The 19,173-nt window shown below is 40.6% G+C and overlaps 1 protein-coding gene across 5 annotated transcripts in view; it reads left to right on the forward strand.

The window, feature by feature from the left end:
- TBC1D19 (TBC1 domain family member 19) overlaps window positions 1-19,173 on the forward strand; it is a 125,825-nt gene that overhangs the window by 43,762 nt on the left and 62,890 nt on the right. For all 5 annotated transcript variants that reach the window (XR_016349404.1, XM_075930614.2, XM_006138181.5 and 2 more), the window contains one exon: window positions 2,058-2,170. Coding sequence is in view for 4 of the 5 variants with exons in the window: in XM_075930614.2 (XP_075786729.1) it covers window positions 2,058-2,170 (113 nt within the window). In the remaining variant the exon portion in view is untranslated. The remainder of the gene's footprint in view (window positions 1-2,057; window positions 2,171-19,173) is intronic.

Consider the following 19,173-nt stretch of genomic DNA (forward strand, 5'->3'; position numbering starts at 1 on the left):
TGGCTTTTCTTTTGATGGCGGTAAACCTCGTTTCACGAGGAAGAACGCCTTCTTTCGAAAGTTCCTCTTTCGAAAGAAGGCGTTCTTCAATGTAAATAGGGCTTCCTTGAAAGAGAGCATCCAGACTCGCTGGGTGCTCTCTTTCGAAAAAGCGGATTGCTCTTTCGAAAGATCCGCCTGCAGTCTAGACATAGCCATAGTGTTACTTTCCGCATCTTTAGGAGTTGACAGTAGCTGCTCATTATTATTTACCCCAGTCACTATCTACAAAGGACAGACAGCAGGTAAGGTGGACCCCATCGCCTATTTAGGAAGCATGTCCACTTTCTTCTTCTGCTGCAGTAGGTAAGAAGACAGTGGCATCTCTCCCTTCTCTCGTCTCTCTTCTGAGGTCCTTCATCTCTCTTTTCCTCACACAGTCATTGTATCTTTCCGTAACCAGCTGAGGTACCATCTCTCTCATCCATCCCTTTTCCTGTACTTCCTCAGTGAATTCCTATCCCCTGCAAATCAGGCTTCCCGAGTAAACCCTGTATCTTCCCTAGTATTCACTTCTCCCTATCTCTTGACCATTCAGAGTAGCCTCTACCTCCAAGCTCCTTTTTCACACCTTGTTCTACATAGTGGCAGTGACACAAAGCCATGAGGCAGTCTTCAGCATCTGTGAAGAGGGAGATGGGAAACTGACGTATTTGCTTTCTATTAGCAGCTGTGGAACCGCTACATGGGAGGTGAAGTTCTCTTTATTGTAAAAAAAATTAAAAAATCAAAGTGTGATGGGGTGGAAATGGCCCCAATATCTCTGCTGGAAGCCTTTCTGTACCCTGCCCAGCAACAGGAGATGAAGAGAAACTCTCCAAGCAGAACAGAGTGGCAGCCTCTGCTGCAGCCAGTCAGGGTGCAGCGCGTTGATATAAAAGAAGTTCCTGGGCCAGGGCGTGGCAGTTCCTTACTGGAGCTGGACCCAAGCAGACCTAAGGGATGATTGGGAGAACAGCAGCACTCTGGACAGCTCTGAGTGGGAGCTGTACTTCATATCTGGTCAGAACCAGGTCCCACAGCTGAAGACTAGCCAGTAAGCCAATAGCAACTCTTGCAGAACCTTGGACAGGGAGGATTTGACCACAAGGCCCAAGAGAAAGGGCTGGATGGAACAGCTTCCTTGGGAAGTGGCCCAGGGACATGATAGCAACCAACCACTTGGAGACTCAGCAGGTAACTGCTACTTATAGTGTGGCAATGTTTTATTTTTCCTTTTTTGCCTAAGCCACAAAAGGTGGAAATCACCCAGACCACAAGTGCACCATCTATTAGAGAACTTTACAAGCCAAGAAAATACGTGGTAAAACAGAGACTTCCAGCAATTCTGAAACAAATAACCCATTGTTCACTTTGGGCCAGCTGGCCACATGATGTCATTTTCTTGAACAAGATATTTTATCTAAGCAAGAATTTAAAGATGAGTGAGAAATAGGCCAGCCAGTGAATGTAAGGAAGTCTGATAGCTCTGATTCTGTGACTTTTGAGGTGATGGCAGCCAACCCAGACCTATCCAGCTTCATTCAAGGAGCCTGATTGGGATCTCTTTCTCTTCTTTTGTGTAATCACCCCAATATTGATGTAAACCAGTCAGAGATGGCATCAAACAAACATTAGCAACCCCATTGCCCATGAGTAGCTGTCAAATAGAAACTAGCACACTTGGTGCAAGGGGAAGAAAGTAAGGTAAAATAAATGCATATCAGAGTTAAACTAAATAGCAATTGTAAACGTTAAAACATATATATTCATACCTTATATAATGTCCCTTTGATATTTGTATGCAGTGCAAGAAGACAAACATGTTTGTGGCTGGCGATAAAGACTTGGGAAATTCAGTTGATAGAACCTTTCTGTCTGATGCAGGAGTTTGACCTGGGTTGTGCTTGTTTTTCCTCCATCACTTTCAGGATTTAAAGAAGTGTGTGTAGTAAAAACTTTTAAAAAATGACATGACAATTTCTGGAAATGTATGGTTATGTATATTATGTAAATTCATAGCATTTACATTTTTTCAGTTTTAACAGAACAAGATAGTGCTGCAGCCCAACAGTATGTCCGTCAGGGATGCCCAACAGCACTCCGAGCTGAATTGTGGGCACTCATTCTGAATATTTCTAATCAGCCTGAGGTAAGGGGTAAGAGAGGATAAAACCAGATTAAAATAAAACTGGCTTTTGAAAAAATAGATGTATGTTTTCTGTTGGTATTTTGTCACTTTGACTATTGCTTGGTTTCACTGGGTAAACATTTAAAAACCTCCATATGGATTTTTCATATGTTTAGATTTCTAAGGTTAGTTTGCCATTTTATAAGAATTATATTTATAGACTTAAATCTTTTCAGTGTGTGTTTAGCATGCCTACAGAACAAAAGCCTACATGCACAGATACTCATTCTCACTCCTATCAAAACTTATTGTGTGATCAGTCTGGGCAAAAGTATTGTGCAGTAAATAAACTGGCGTTGGTGAGTGTGTGCATGGGTTAAACCCTAAAATGATAACCTAATTAATTCTCCTTATTCATTATATAAAATGATGGTTCGTTTGAGAAGAAGTAAGATGAGCATAGCTGTGAATCAGTCTATTTAGACAAGGTGGGTGGTGTATTTTAGAAACTGGAACATTTAGTCCCTAATCTGGTTTAATTCATGTGGTGGATATTAGAATGTTTCTGTTTATAAGATGTGTCCAATGTGACAATGTTACAATCTTCTTTTCAAGATAGTAGGATGGGGATTGGAATATGTGTTTTTAATCTGCATAAAAAGAATGGAATGAGAAGTTAGATAAGGAGAGAAGGAATTACAGAATAGTTTTAGGTATCTTGCCATGAGTTTTGCAAACTGTAGCTGGGATACAAAGTTAGGGTTTTAAATACAGAGCTGAGGTTCAAAAAGAATTTTGAATGTTTGTTTTTAAAATAGTCATGATGCAGACAAATACTTCCTAACTGATAACTGGCAAACGTGAAATTTAGGATAGGGATTTGTGGCCTTAATTGTGAATTAATATAGGTTTTTTTTATTTTACTTAGGGATTACCTACATATCTTTATTGATACCCTAGTTTCTTTGCCAGTGTGTGGACACTCTAGTCTTGTGGCAGTCACTTTATAAGACACAATGGGTATGTCTAAACTACATGGCTCCGTTAATGGAGCCATGTAGATTTATTTGTTCAGCAAAGGGAAATGAAGCCACGGTTTAAATAATTGCAGCTTCATTTAAATTTAAATGGCTGCTGCGCTGAGCCGACAAACAGCTGATCAGCTGTTTGTCGGCTCAGCGCGCTAGTGTGGACGCTCCCGCGCCGACATGAAAGCCCTTTATCGACCTCCCCAGTAAACCTCATCCTACGAGGCATAAGGGGGAGGTCGATAAAGTGCTTTCAGGTCGGCGCAGGAGTGTCCAGACTAGCGCGCTGAGCCGACAAACAGCTGCTCAGCGCGGCAGCCATTTAAATTTAAATGAAGCCGCGATTATTTAAATTGCGGCTTCATATCCCTTTGCCGATCAGCCTAATCTACATGGCTCCATCGATGGAGCCATGTAGTTTAGACACACCCAATATGATACCATGTGGTTTTTAAAAAATTGTATGTATTTGTAATTCTAAACTGATTTATGGTTTTAGTTATTCAGTGGACATGTATGAATTAAGGAATCAACATATGTATTCTCTCATTCCTTTGCCCAATATTATTTCCCATAGCATCCTGTATTTGTCTTATTTAAAATAGGCCCTGGTATTAGGAAATACCTATGCATGTACTTAATCTTATGCCGTCTGACTAGTCTCACTGAAGTCAATAGGGCTATTCATGGAAAGTTAAAACTTGCGGAAACTCTTCACAGAATTGTTGATTTATAGTGTAAACTTGTTGGGTCAGGAACCATGCATACTAATGATGATATCCACAATTTTAAATAATATTCCATTTTGTATATTTGAAGATAGTCATATAGTTATAATTGAGGGACATTGATAACTGACAGTTACTTCATTTATGAGATATTAGCCATTGTTAATGACATTTACACTTTTGTATATTTGCAGGAATTTTACATTTTACATTAACAACAAATCTTAGGAAAATTAATACTAGGAAAAATAATTTTGATAAAAGCACTTTTAAAAATACAACTACACATGTTTGGTCTAGTGATAGAAACCCGTAGTTCAGACCTTCATGAAGAAATAGTGTAAGCATTTGTTTACAATGAATAACAGATTAAATTCCCTTTAGATAAAAAAGCCCTGCAAAAGTAATAATGAAAATATTATACAACATACTTGTGATGCTTAATGCTAGATTTGAGTTCTTCTAAATTATTCTGACAGCTGAAGTCTGAGGTTTCTTTATGACAGTAACCAGATTAGAGATGAAATTCATTTTGTTTGCTTCATTGCACATCTGTCCACATTCTCTTGAGCACTTCATATTTTAAAGATATGTTTGCCTTAATATGCAGAGTAAAATAACCTGAATTTTAAGAACAAGTCTTCTGTTTTGATAAATGAAGGGCAAGGTATTTATATAAAAAAATAATAGTAAGGTATTCTAGTCAAAATGACATGAGATACTTTGAAAATTGATTGCTTAGAAAACAAGTTTCATCCCAGTTAGAAAAATTCTCAAATTTTTCTCTTGAAATATAGTAGCAAACCATTTCAGTCAGTTTTTTTAATACCCTAAGACTTTATTACTGTATAAAAGTGTTTGTGACAGCTTATTTGCATATCTTGTGCAAAGGTAAAAAAGGCGTTTCGTAAAATGATGCAGTTTTCAAGTAACAGATTACAAAGAATGTGTGTATATTTTGTATATACTTTACTAGTTTATCCAGTACTGCTTTCTCATTATCGGCTTGTTCATTACATAGCATAGAATTATATGACTGCATTATCTTTTCTTCTGTAATGCATATCATAGGGAATTTATACTTTCCTAGACTTACAGATTTACAATTAAATGTGTAAGCCTATAAATCAAATATAGGTCAGTAAATTTCCTTTGTTAGATGTTGAAAGGCAAAGTTGGCTGGCATGTGTGGGAGCATCAAGATATGGTAGTTTGAGAGATTGTGTTCAATAAAGCAAAGGTAAAAAACAATCCAAGTGTCATACACAAAGATATGAACAGTGTGCTTACGTGATGGCACAGAGTAATAAACTATTGGCTCTATGCTGCAGAATTATTTATGAATATAAAAGTACATTGTGTGGCAATGAATTGCTTATTAGTCCTTTATACTGAGTTGTACAGGAAATTACTCTCTGTCTGTCTCTCTCCTAAAAGAAAATTAATACAGTGGCAAAGCTTACAACCCTGCTGATGTTGTCAGTATGATTCCAGAAGATGGAATTTCTGGGGTTTGTTTCAGATTGCATATTTAAAAATTTATAAAACCGCATTCACACAAACTATTAGAAAAGAACACTACAGGCAGTCCCCGGGTTACGTGGATCCGACTTATGTCGGATCCCTACATACGAACGGGGCTTTTCTCGCCGCGGAGGACGCGGGCGGCGGGACTGCCCAGACGCGCCGTAGTCCCGTCGCCCGTGTCCTCCGCAGCAAGAAAAGCTGCTCCGCATCTCCCTGGTCTGCTGGGGGGGGGGTCTCCCCAGCAGACCAGGGAGACGCGGAGCAAAGCCGCAGAGGATGCAGGCGGCGGGACCGCGCGCATCTCGGCGGTCCCGCCACCTGCGTCTCCCTGGTTTGCTGGGGGGGGCGCAGCTAGTGTGTCCCCCCCAGCAGACCAGGTTTTTTTCGCCGCGGAGGATATGGACGGTCCCGCCGCCCGCGTCCTCTGTGGTGAGAAAAGCCACTCCGCGTCTCCCTGGTCTGCTGGGGGCGCTCCCCAGCAGACCAGGGAGATGCGGAGCAAAGCCGCAGAGGACGCGGGTGGCGGGACCGTGGCACGTCTCGGCGGTCCCGCCGCCCGCGTCTCCCTGGTCTGCTGTGGGGGAGGCGCAGCTAGTGCGCTCCCCCCCCCCCAGCAGACCAGGTTTTTCTCGCCGATGCCTGGGGTAGAGCAGCTGGGGTGCTGCCGGGTTGGTCCCGCAGCGCCGCTCCTCGGAGCTACTGGACCAACCCGGCAGCACCCCAGCTGCTCTGCCCCAGGCGTCTTGATTCAGCCTCTGTTGGTCAGTTTCAGCAGCGGCTGAATCAGGACGCCTGGGGCAAAGCAGCTGGGGTGCTGCCGGGTTGGTCCAGTAGCGCCAAGGAGTGGCGCTGTGGGACCAACCCGGCAGCACCTCAATTGCTCTGCCCCAGGCGTTCCCAAGTCAGCCACTGCTGAAACTGACCAGCAGCTGACTACAGGAAGCCCGAGGCAGAGCTGCTTTGCCTCGGGCTTCCTGTAGTCAACCGCTGGTCAATTTCAACAGTGGCTGAATCTGGACGCTGGTTCCGACTTGCATACAAATTCAACTTAAGAACAAACCTACAGTCCCTATCTTGTACGTAACCCGGGGACTGCCTGTATTCAGGTTTCAAAGTCAAGTTCTCAGAAGGTGGGAAATGCCAGAAAGAATATAGCATGTGCAACTTTAATTTGGCTCCCTTATGTATATATTTTAGGATACAGTCTTTAACTTACATGAACAAATACTATTTTTGTAGCAGGACCCATGCCTCATTTTGTGCCCAGAATGGATGATGCTTACTTAATGAGAAGCTATTCAATGTTGTGTTTTCTCCTTGTCCAGTGTGTGGTCCCATGCTTTATGTACTTCACACTATTGAAACCCTGGTATGAAGACAAAATTGCTGATATTTTCATGAGCTGTGTGTGTGGTGCCCTTCACTGTAGTATTTGAGTTCTTACAAATATTAAGTAATTTATTTTCAAAACTCCTTTTTATACCCATTTTACAAATTGGGAACTGAGACAGAAAGATTAAGGAGCCTCTAATTTTGCATGTTCAATGTGAAACATCAAGGACTTGATTTTACTGCATTGAGTATACCCTTTAAGATTCAAAACAGAGCTCCCATTGATTTTAATTGCAGCTGGAAGAGCTCAGCGCTTTTGCATATCAAACCCAAGATCTCAGCTTGGGCATCCAGAAAATGAGGAACACAAAATGAATGGCCATCAATAAAAAGTTTGGCCTAAGTGATGTGACCATGGTACACCCACATCTTGAATACTGCATACAGATATGGTTACCTCATCGCATTCACGGACAAAGGACTGTTCTCTCGGGATGGACTTCATCTAAGTAGGGAGGGAAAGATGGAGACTTCTAGGATGGAGGCTGGCACAACTGATTCAGAGAGCTTTAAACTAGGAATTTGGGGGAGATGTCCAGGTAATCTCTACGTCAGATTTTAGCATTGAGAGGGAGGAAAACGAAGCAAGAAAGGATATAGCTGGCGGTAGGAGAATGGACATAAGAAGGAAGAGTAGAGTGGATACTAGTCTAATAGGTCATATTGGAGGTACAATGTCCATGCCAAATTGGGTGAAGAATGTGAGTGATGCCAAACAGCAAAAATTAAGATCTTTGTACATCAATGCGAGGAGCCTAGGTAACAAAATGAAGGAACTAGAGCTACTGGTCCAGGAAGTGAAACCAGATATTATAGGAATTACAGAAACATGGTGGAATACTAGGCATGATTGGAGTACAGGTATTGAAGGGTATGTGCTGTTTAGGAAAGACAGAAATAAAGGTAAAGGTGGTGGAGTAGCATTGTATATCAATGATGAGGTAGACTGTAAAGAAATAAAAAGTGATGGAATGGAGAAGACAGAGTCTGTCTGGGCAAAAATCACACTGGGGAAGAAAACTATTAGATCCTCCCCTGGGATAGTGCTTGGGGTGTGCTATAGACCACCTGGATCTAATTTGGATATGGATAGAGAGACCTCTTTAATGTTTTTAATGAAGTAAATACTAATGGAAACTGTGTAATCATGGGAGACTTCAACTTTCCAGATATAGACTGGAGAACAAGTGCTAGTAATAATAGTAGGGCTCAGATTTTCCTAGATGCGATAGCTGATTAATTCCTTCATCAAGTAGTTGCTGAATCAACAAGGGGGGATGCCATTTTAGATTTGATTTTGGTGAGTAGTGAGGACCTCATAGAAGAAATCTTGGCTTGAGTGATCATGAGCTATATCGGTTCAAACCAAATGGAAGGACAAACAAAAATAAATCTGAGACTAGGGTTTTTTATTTCAAAAGGTCTAACTTTAATAAATTAAGGAAATTAGTTAGAGAAGTGGACTGGACTAAAGAATTTAGGGATCTAAAGGTGGAGGAGATCTGGGATAATTTTAAGTTAAAGTTGCAGAAGCTATCAGAAGCCTGTATCCCAAGACAAGGGAAAAAATTTATAGGCAGGTGTTTTAGACCATGCTGGATGAGCAAGCATCTCAGAGAGGTGATTAAGAAAAAGCAGAAAGCATATAAGGAGTGGAAGATGGGAGGGAACAACAAAGAAAGCTATCTTATTGAGGTTAGAGCATGTAGGGACAAAGTGAGAGAGGCTAAAGTCATGTAAAGTTGGACCTTGCAAAGGGAATTAAAACCAATAGTAAAATGTTTATAGCCATATAAATAGGGGAAAAAAAACAAAAAATGAAGAAGTGGGGCCGCTAATCACTGAGGATGGAGTGGAGGCTAAGGATAATCTAGGGATTGTACAATTTGACTGGAGAATTGCTAATATAGTTCCTATTTTTAAGAAAGGGAAAAAAAGTGACCCAGGTAACTACAAGCCTGTTAGTTTGACATCTGTAGTATGCAAAGTCTTGGAAAAAAATTTGAAAGAGAAAGTTGTTAGGGACTTTGAGGTTAATGGCAATTGCGACAAATTACAACATGGTTTTACAAAAGGTAGATTGTGCCAAACCAACCTGATCTCCTTCTTTGAGAAAGTAACAGATTTTTTAGATAAAGGAAATGCAGTGGATCTAATCTACCTCGATTTCAGTAAGGCATTTGATACAGTACCTCACGGGGATTTTCCTCCAGGGTAGATTGGCTGAGGTCCTGGAGGTTTTTCGCCTTCCTCTTTAGCATGGGGCACGGATCACTTGCTGGAGGAGTCTCTGCATCTTGGGGTCTTTAAACCATCATTTGAGGACTTCATCCCCTTACCCCCCCTTCTGTTCTAAAATTTGATTTGTTCTTTTCATATGTGTTCATTTTTTTGATTGTATCCTTTGGTATATATGGTCGTGCCCATTTTCTTCCACAATTTGATCTGAGGAGGTGGGTCTGGCCCACAAAAGCTCATCACCTAATAAACTATCTTGTTAGTCTTTAAAGTGCTCCATAGTCCTGTTTTTTATTTCAGCTAGACCAGACTAACACGGCTACATTTCTATCACTATGAGATATAGGTGAGAGGATTATTCCAGGAGTGGGGTGGGTGAGATTCTGTGGCCTGCATTGTGCAGGGGGTCAGACTAGATGATCATAATGGTCTCTTCTGACCTTAAAGTCTGTGAGTATACACTCAACTACAGTTGCCAATAATTGTTGCCCTCAATGCCCCCAGAATGAATCCTTCTGCCCAGGCCCCTTGTACAGTTTCAGTGTTTCTCCCAACCTTTTCTTGACTCCTGGTCCCTGTTTCCTTATCTAGTGAGAGCCTGTTCTTTCCTCCTCTTCCCTAGCTCCTAGTGCTATTCTTCTTTCCCATCCAGCCCCAGACTCTGTCCCAGTTCCCTGTTTTCTTCACAACTTTCAGTTTCCCTCCTCTTCTTCCACCTTCATTCTCAGTTTCCACACATCTACTTTCTCTGCCCCCTCCCATAGGTCAGACTCTTGTTGCTGGCAAGAGTAATTCTCAGGTCTGACACTGGGTTCTCTAAGTACAAAACATGTTGCACCAGTATCTGTCAAACACAAGCAGTTTATTTCCTGACAGATTTCAACTGTATCTCTTAACTAAAAGAACATGAAAGGAAAAGCGGCTTCTTACATCCCTTCTGCAAGCTGGGGACCCTGGTCAGCTGCAGACAGAGTGGCTTCCGAGGCACCGGTACCAGAGTACATTAGTGAAGTCCAAATTGCTTAACTGTGGTGCAGCTTTAAATACAGTCTCTCTACCTTGTTTTGCAGTTTGGAAATTTCCTGGGGTTACATAATACTTGTTAATGTATGGCTCAGCTGTTAACTATTGATCTGGTACTGCTTGTCCTTTGACCTTTTTTACGTATCAGTACATCTGGGTAAACAAGATTATTATGTGTTCTTACCCTTTTCCCTACCCTTATCTGTAACTTGTTCTTGCTGCAATGGCATCACCGCTTTTCTTAAAAGGCGTGTGTTCCTAGAGGCTTGCTTCTGGCTCATCAGACATAGGGAAAGGGGGGAATGCGTGCCTCACCACCCCTATGCTTCGCATGTACAAAGTTCTTCCACAATGAACCTCTACAACTATTTTCCTCTCTGCATTAGAATCAGATAAAAATAGGCAGTGCTACCAGCCCTGATGGTAATACATATATTTCACTTCCCATTTCATCTTCTTACAAATATTGACATTGAAATTGTAAGCAGACTGTTTGATCTTGAAGAATTATATAAGGAATTTCACACCTGCTGGCTGTACTGTAAGTCTTATAGAGGTGTAGAAAAGGAAAACACTCATTCTGTTCTTTGGCATAAATAAGTGCCTGGAAGAAAATATAACTACTGGATTTGTTGTTCAACCAGCATTTTATTTCTGTGAAAACATTATTTCGGTTTCCTTTGGATCTTCATAGTTCAGGAATAGCAAGTTGCTAATTGTCCCATAAGAAGAATAATTCCAAAGTGAAGTGATAGACCACAGAATAGTTCTTGGATTCCCCCTCCTCCCAATATTATACTAATTTAGGAAGTAGTGGGAATGTATTGTAGGGTAGCAAGTAGTTACATTTTGGAATTTTCCATTTGAAAAGTCCTTAAAACTATGTTACAAAAGGGAAGCTGAAAGAAATAACTTGTACATATAGCTGTTAATTTCTAAAATGACTAAAAATGTAGTCTATTTTGCTCCCACTTGATATTTTAAATGATTTCCAGTTAATATGTTCTCTATTTTTCTCTTTAATCTATACGTAGTCTATGGCCGTTTGTATATCTTCACATTTATTCTTGTAGTCAAGTTGCATAGTTTCTTAGACCGTTAAGTAATATTCAAGTCTTTGTAAGTCTGGCAATGCTTTTAAAAGTGCATGCAGAGGATATGAGGATATGCTTCCCTTTGTCAGTGGCGCCTTATACTTTCCTGGAAGGTGGAATTAAGATATGCAACTCCAGCTGTGTTAATTGTGTACTTGAATTCAATGTACCTTCATTTGACCTCTGGCACCATCTCCACAGCAGGAGGTGGACGGGAGAAAATGTTCCCATTGACTTGCCTTACTCCTTGCGTATTGAGGAGTACCAGCGTCAACGGGTGTGCCCTCAGTGTTTGCTTTAGAGGATCTTTACTAGACCCACTAAACTGAATCCGGAAGATTGATCACCACAGCACTTTCTTCCCAGTAATGAAGGTGTGGCCTCAGAAAACATGACTTCTTAATTTTAAAAAAGGGTGAAAGGACTCTGTTACAGATTCTGGGAAATTACTTGGTGTCCAAGGGCATTCTACATTAAAAACCTTACAGTGTTACAACTGTACTGATGCAGCTGCACCACTGTAAGATCCTCCATTTAGCCACTCTATGCCAGTGGGAGAGTGTCTCCCGCCAACATAGCACTGTCCATACTGTACTTCTGTTGGTGTAACTTCTCACTCAGGGAGTGGATGTTTTCCATTTCCTGAGCATCATAAGTTATACTGACAGAAGTACTAATGTTGATATAGCCTAATGCTGAGATTGCACTATTAAGTTTAGCCTGCATAGTTATGTTGGTTCGGGGTGTGAAAAACAACCACCCCCCAACCTACATAACTAAATGGGCAAAATCCCCTATGTAGATGCAGTGTATAATAGCAGAAGTCTTTTGCTGGTACTTAAACCACCTTCCTGAACAACACAGACTATACTGGTCCAAGAGCTCAACTTGTTAACTATAGCAGCAACAGAATTCCTTCTTTTCCTGGTATATTCTGCAGTTCCTCTATGGCAGTTTTATACAACCTTTTTACTCCTACGATCACTTTTTGAATTTAAGGGCAACCCAGGATCTACTCTGCTCCTTCTCTGAGGTTTCACTCCTTCACTGAAGCCCTGCCCTGCTCACTCCATCTCTCCTTTCTATTACTTGCTCTTCCTCTGCCTTCACTCACTTTCACAGAGTATGGGGTTGATATTCAGGAGGGAGTGCGGGCTCTGGCAGTAGCCATGGTGTTTTCAGTATGGGAGGGGACTCTGGTCTGAGCCTGGTGCAGAGCATTGGGTGCAGGAATGGATTCTAGGCTGGGGCAGAGTGTTGCACTTTAACAGAGATTTCTCCATCTATATGAGTTTTTAAAAATTAAGTCATCAACAGTATTAGTGACATTTCTGTGGTTGCAGCATCAGGTCCAAAATGTGTAAATTGTTTAGATTGGGAACTAAGTTATTTAATGTTTGTTTGTAAAGTTCTTGCAGATGCTTTAATGGAAGGTGCTATAGGAAAGCTAATTAAGGAAAAATTGGGTGAAGTAACAGTTTTACATGATTGTGCTTCACACTGAGCAAACTGGAAACTATGCTTTGTTTCTTAACTTAGACATCTAATTTTGTTTTAATGTAATTGTTTTAAAAACCCATAATGTTGATTTTAAATTTAATCTCCAGTGTTTTAATAAGTGAGCGTGCCTGGTTCTGGACCAGATAATGTCTAATTCAATTTTTCATTAGAGTATCTGTTTCTTTTCTCAAAGGATGTTTAAAATCCTCCCTTTTGGCATCCTGTGGCTGAATCCTGGTTAATTATATTCTGGATAGAAGGCTGCTTTCTAAAATTATCACAAAAGGCTATGATGTTTTTTTAAACTGACATTACTAGTTTTCTTCACATTTAAACAAACAAAAATAAATATTACAAAATTATATTAAAGGTATTTGGTATGTTTAAGGAATAGCTGATTTGTTTAAGTGAAACTTTCTTTTAGATTATATTTACAGTTTTCTGTAATGTAGACTGTTTAGCCTCCATGAAGGTTTCGAGAGAGATTTTAGAGTATGTCTCCTTCTATGTAAAATACAGGACTATGTAGCACTTTAAAGACTAACAAGATGGTTTATTAGATGATGAGCTTTCGTGGGCCAGACCCACTTCCTCAGATCAAATAGTGGAAGAAAATAGTCACAACCATATATACCAAAGGATACAATTTAAAAAAATGAACACATATGAAAAGGACAAATCAAATTTCAGAACAGAAGGGGGATGCGGCGGGGGGAGAGGAAGGTAAATGTCTGTGAGCTAATGGTATTAGAGGTGATAATTGGGGAAGCTATCTTTGTAATGGGTAAGATAGCTAGGGTCTTTTATGAGACCCACGCGTAGAGTATCGAATTTTAGCATGAATGACAGTTCAGAGGATTCTCTTTCAAGTGTGGTCTGAAAAGGTCTTTGAAGCAGGATGTAGGTAATCAAGTCGTTGAGACAATGTCCTTTCTGGTTGAAATGGCAAGAAACTGTTTTTTCTTTGTGATCCTGTCTAATATCTGTTTTGTGGGCATTGATCCTTTGGCGAAGTGTCTGAGACGTTTGTCCAATGTACAAAGCAGACGGACACTTTCGGCACATGATAGCATAAATTATATTTCTGGATGCGCAGGAATATGTATTCTTGATCTTATAACTCACTTGGTTAGGTTCTGAAATTTGATTTGTCCTTTTCATATGTGTTCATTTTTTTAAATTGTATCCTTTGGTATATATGGTCGTGACTATTTTCTTCCACTATTTGATCTGAGGAAGTGGGTCTGGCCCACGAAAGCTCATCATCTAATAAACCACCTTGTTAATCGTTTAAAGTGCTACATAGTCCTGTATTTTGTTTCAGCTACACCAGACTAACACAGCTACATTTCTATGAGGGTATGTCTACACTACAACGTTAATTCGAACTAACTTAGTTCGAATTAGTTAATTCGAACTAAGCTAATTTGAACTAACGGATCCAGACTAAAATACTAGTTCGAATTAGCGTTTTGCTAATTCAAACTAGCATGTCCACATTAAGTGGACCCTGAACCGGGGTTAAGGATGGCCGGAAGCAGTTCGAACTAACTTTGTAGTGTAGACATACCCTCACTCTCCTTCTATGTGTCTGCAAGTCTGTTTGTTCAAGAATTCTTTCTAAATGGCAAGAGCTAGAGCCACCTAATCTGGTATGCAGCTTCCTCCTATCCTAACTTAAAGCAAGAACAGAGTTTGCTTTTTTCCTGTTGTCAGGAAAATGGGAAGTTCCTGGTGTGAGACCTTTTTCCATACCATGGAAAGGGAGAGAACAAGGAGGAGGGACGTGATACTCATGGTGGCCACTGGCGGCAGTAAGCACAGGGGAGAGCTATACCATACAGAGTGACCGCTGGGGGCAGATGCACTACCACAGGAGTAGCTAGCTGGGGCTGGGGCTTGCCATCTTGCCTGTTCCAAACTCTTATCCTTCTCTAATCTTTCCCTTGGCTGCAGCACTGAAAGGGGAGGAAGAAAAGGTCCCTGCCATGTGGGAGAGGGGATGGGGAAGGAGAAAAGTCCCCTGCTGGGCAGGGGGGGAGCTGATAGAGGAGAGAAGAGGCCCATATAGGGTTGGGGAGGGCTGGGAGGAGAGAAAAGGCCCCTCCTAGGTGGGACCCTCTACTCTGAGCCCCTCCTCACCTTCCAACCCTCACTCTCACATCTCCCACATCCCCCGCCTTCTGCCCTGAGCATCTCCTTAACCCCCCACCTTGACTCCTGCATCCCCCACATCCTCAGCCTCCTGCCCTACCCTCCCCACATCCCCAAGGCCCTTCTCTGACTCCTGTACCTCTCGCACCACCAGCTCCCAGCCCTGAAGGACCCAGGCAATTCTGGATAAGCCTTCTAGTTAATAATACAAGCTGCTTTTCAAATCCAGAGATAGAAAGCTAATTCATATTTTAATTAAAAAGTAAACAATTAACATTCTGATCATGATGCAACTTAATGCCATAAATAAAGCTTAAAACTCAAAACACTCAATAGTTCTATCAAATTCATGATATCTGTTAAATTGGGGTATACATTAAGAAGCTCCTTTTTTCCTCACATAAAGAATGAATATCTATCCTTTTTAGTAAACTGTTTCTTTGCACCATCTTGTCACCTTATGTGTACGTGAATGAAATAATAAGACTACAGCAAAGGGACTGTAGTCCCTGATGTAAAATTGTTTTGACAATGAAGTTAAATAAAAAAATAATTTTAAAACTGGTTCAGTTATTTGTATTAAAATATTATAAATCTGTAGCTAAAAAAGTAATAAAGATCCTAAACAAATGTAAAAAAACCCCATGCTAGTTGGCTAAAACTAAATATAAAATCATTATAAGAACTCAATAAATAGTGTCTAACTTGTGAGCTGGAGCCACTTGTGGCCCTAGAGCAGGACTACTTAACATGCGGCCTGCGAGCAGTTTGGTTTTATGCAGGGCTGAACACACAGCCCGTGGATATAGCCTCTACTAGAAACATGCTCCACAATGCCGAGTCAATATAATGGTCGTCTGTTGATATGTGTTTTAGTAGTTAAATTCCTGGATTGTCATTGCTCATTAAAAGTACTGTCATATGGGTGGAAATTGGGTAAATATTGCATTTTATTAATACCAGCAAAACTGACTTAAATGGGGCCTGCATGTTTTGTAGCCTTGCTTTAATCTTTATATTCATGCCTGTTAGTGTGAAAAGGCTATTTGCTTATATATTTGAATTTGTATCATTGTGGCCCCCGGGGTTTTTCAAGGTTGAGTAGCCCTGCTGTAGAGTGTGATTGTGTTCAGAAGAAAGCTTGCGTTTAATAGAAGTTGAAAATGTGCTCTGAATACATTGTAGCAAAGGATGACCTTTATCAGAGTCGATATTTAAATACAATACCAGTGTTTGGTTTTTTTACCTCTCTTTTTTCCTAATTGGATATTACCTCTGTATATTTTACAACTGGACTATTTATATGTTCTAAATTATCTAATTCTTGTTCAGTAAACAATCTGTGGCCAGCTCTTAAACTGCTTTTGATTGGATTTCATTTTGTTTAAATGTCTGGCTGTTCTTTGTAGATAAATATATGTAGTTCATGATCATCTTAATTATAAAATGGAAAAAGCTGACAGTGTTCCTTGAAGGTCTCTATATACAGGGACTATAATATTTATATATTACAAATTATTCAATTTCATATACAATTTAAGAGAACAAACTATTAAGAGTATCACATTGTTCATCCTATTCTTTTTCCTTATTTATATGTTACACAGAAATAGTTACAATGACCACCTACAGAATGTTGCTAGTTGTCATCATATCTGAATGTCAAGTCATTAATTTTACTCTACCAAATATGGCATCTGTCTTTTGTGATAGTTACATATAAGCAGTGTTTTGGTTCTAAAATTGCCTCTAAAATTTCACTTGAAATTTCACCTAGATTTCATTATAAACTTGTTTATGAAGACTATACTTAATACTATGTTCCTGCCTAATTTTTTTCTGAGGAGTTAAGAGATGTACTTTGTACAGAAAAAGTGATTGTTGCGTTTCAGTGTGCTGTCTCAGAAATGATTCATTGGCATTCTATATCCCTTAGGACCGCTTTCTTGCAGCTTTTTCTTTGATACGAAAGAAAACTGAGTTGCAGCTCTCTTCCTCCCCTCCCCCCCGCACAAAAAAAATCTAACTCACATCTGTACAACAAATTTATTTTAAATACAGCCCTTAATAATCTCTATTTCCTTAGTTTCTCACGTGCTGGATTATGATTTTGTGACTGTCAGCCGACGGTCAGGGCAGTGTGTGCGTGTGTGTTACACCCAAGTCTTCAACTGCTGAGACACAAAGTCTCGTTGCAGTGGGCAGCCTAGGAGGCTGGAGGGCGCCCCGAAAAATAGTTTAACGTCTGTGACTTTACTGCTAGGACCGGGGTCCCGTCGCAGAGGGCAGCCAACAGGCTCTCAGACGCCCCGAGTTTATAGGAAGAGCTTATTACACCTTAGATTTCAGCTGCTAGAATTCGTAATTCCTTCGCAGCGGGCAGCCTTGGGGAAAGACTGAAAGGTGCCCCAGTGGATTTTGCCACCTGGGTGTGACACAAATCCAAACGCCCAAGCTCTCTATATCTGTCCCTAATGACCGGCTGAAGTTCTTTTAAATTGTGCTTGGTTCTGTTACAGCAACTGAAGGAGTCAGGTTAAAGCTTAAACAGTTACTATTTTATTGTTACAGGGTAAACTTAGTTGTTAAATGCTACTGCTGTGTTACAGATAACACAGACACTACAAAGGACAGGACAGAAATTACACTAATAAGTCACTTACAGGTACCATGAAACCCTTTTGGTTCTCTGAGCTCTTATTAAATGCATGCAAAATAGACACCTAGCAGGTATATATTCTCACCCCTGCGTTCCAGACTTGGCGTGGCCAGCGTCTTTCTCTCAATCCCTCGGGAAGAAGTAGGGCGAGGTTGGGCGTCCCACAGACCTCGGGAGACAATCAATACCTGTCAGCAGGTATAGATGATTGGAGCTCAAATGGGGTGGGCTGCTGAACCTCTTTTTATACTAACATGGCTACCTTTCTGTAACCATCCTTCAGATAGTTTACCATTGTTATAATTTTCCTTTTCACCTGCCTGAGAAAAATACTCCAGAGTTTCGTAACAGAAATGCTTTGCCTTGAAGTAATCTATAATTTAAACTCTTTGTGACAGGGACTTGTCTTTTATTGTTTTCTGAGAAGCATGTTTGAGTACCATGAAATAAAATAATGAATAATAATGTATGCTTGTTGAATACAGTAAAACTACACTGTCAGCCGACGGTCAGGGCTCCCTATATCTGTCCCTTAAGACCGGCTGAAGTTCTTTTAAATTGTGCTTGGTTCTATTACAGCAACTGAAGGAGTCAGGTTAAAGCTTAAACAGTTACAGGTTTATTGAGGAAGCTTATAAATCATATGGTTGCAATGGCTATTGTTCTATTTCTTAACTACTAGCAAAATATAGATCTTAAAAATGCTTACAAAGAAGATAAAGATAGAAAAATAGAAATAATGGTACCAAGTAACAGTTTACTCTTTCTATGTGTACACTTAAGACAGAGGACCACATCCAGGTACAATTTTTACCCCCTTCTGTGCCTCTCGACTCCAGCATGTCAGGCCAGGGCCGGTCCCTCAATTCCTAGGAAAGACGAAAATACGAGGTGGGCGTCCCCATAGAACCTCGGGAGGTCAAACACCTAACCCGACCAGCAGGTAAAGGGTAGAATGACACTCAAAGTGAGTGTGTGCTGGGCCCATCTTTTATACTCATGGGGTCACGTATTTCTCTTTCTTATCTGTCATGCCAAATGGGGCTGGTCTGTCTGCTGTGAGACCAGTTCTTACAAGGGAGTTGTGAACTTAATTTACACTTGTAAGAGAGATAACTAAATTGGAATTACTGGGGATTCTTTTCTCAGTGGGAAATTCCTCTTCCAGGGACTGTGTGTGTGTTCGAATCAACATAGGTGCCAACCGGTGGCAATCTCGCATATCCTGATCTCTCCTCATATCTATGTTTCAGCTTCTCAGGATCAGATGAGCCAGCATAGACTATGCTGATTTTATTGCTCCTTCTCTGTCCTTTATGCTTCAGGAAGGCAAATAAGATGGATGATATGGGGGTTAGTCTGTCTGGCTACATACACTCATTCACATAGACCAAGAAACCACTCATGAAGTGTGCATAATTCTGAACCTGTGTGTATATGAGATGACGGTCTTGTTGGCCCATCAAGAAACAAACACTGTCCATCTACATTGATCCTGCCTGATCAAGTATAATGATTGCAACAGAAATAAAGTTGCTCTGTAATAATTAATTAATATTGTATGTGAGCTGGTTATTGGGATGTTTAGGGTATAAATATTTTGATTTAGTTTAATGGGAGGTTTGTAATAAAAACAATCAGCAGTGAAAAAATAGCTCAAGGTAAGCAACTCCTTGTTAAA

This window comes from Pelodiscus sinensis, chromosome 4 (assembly GCF_052426305.1).
Source record: "Pelodiscus sinensis isolate ZL-2025 chromosome 4, ASM5242630v1, whole genome shotgun sequence".
NCBI lineage: Eukaryota > Metazoa > Chordata > Testudines > Trionychidae > Pelodiscus > Pelodiscus sinensis.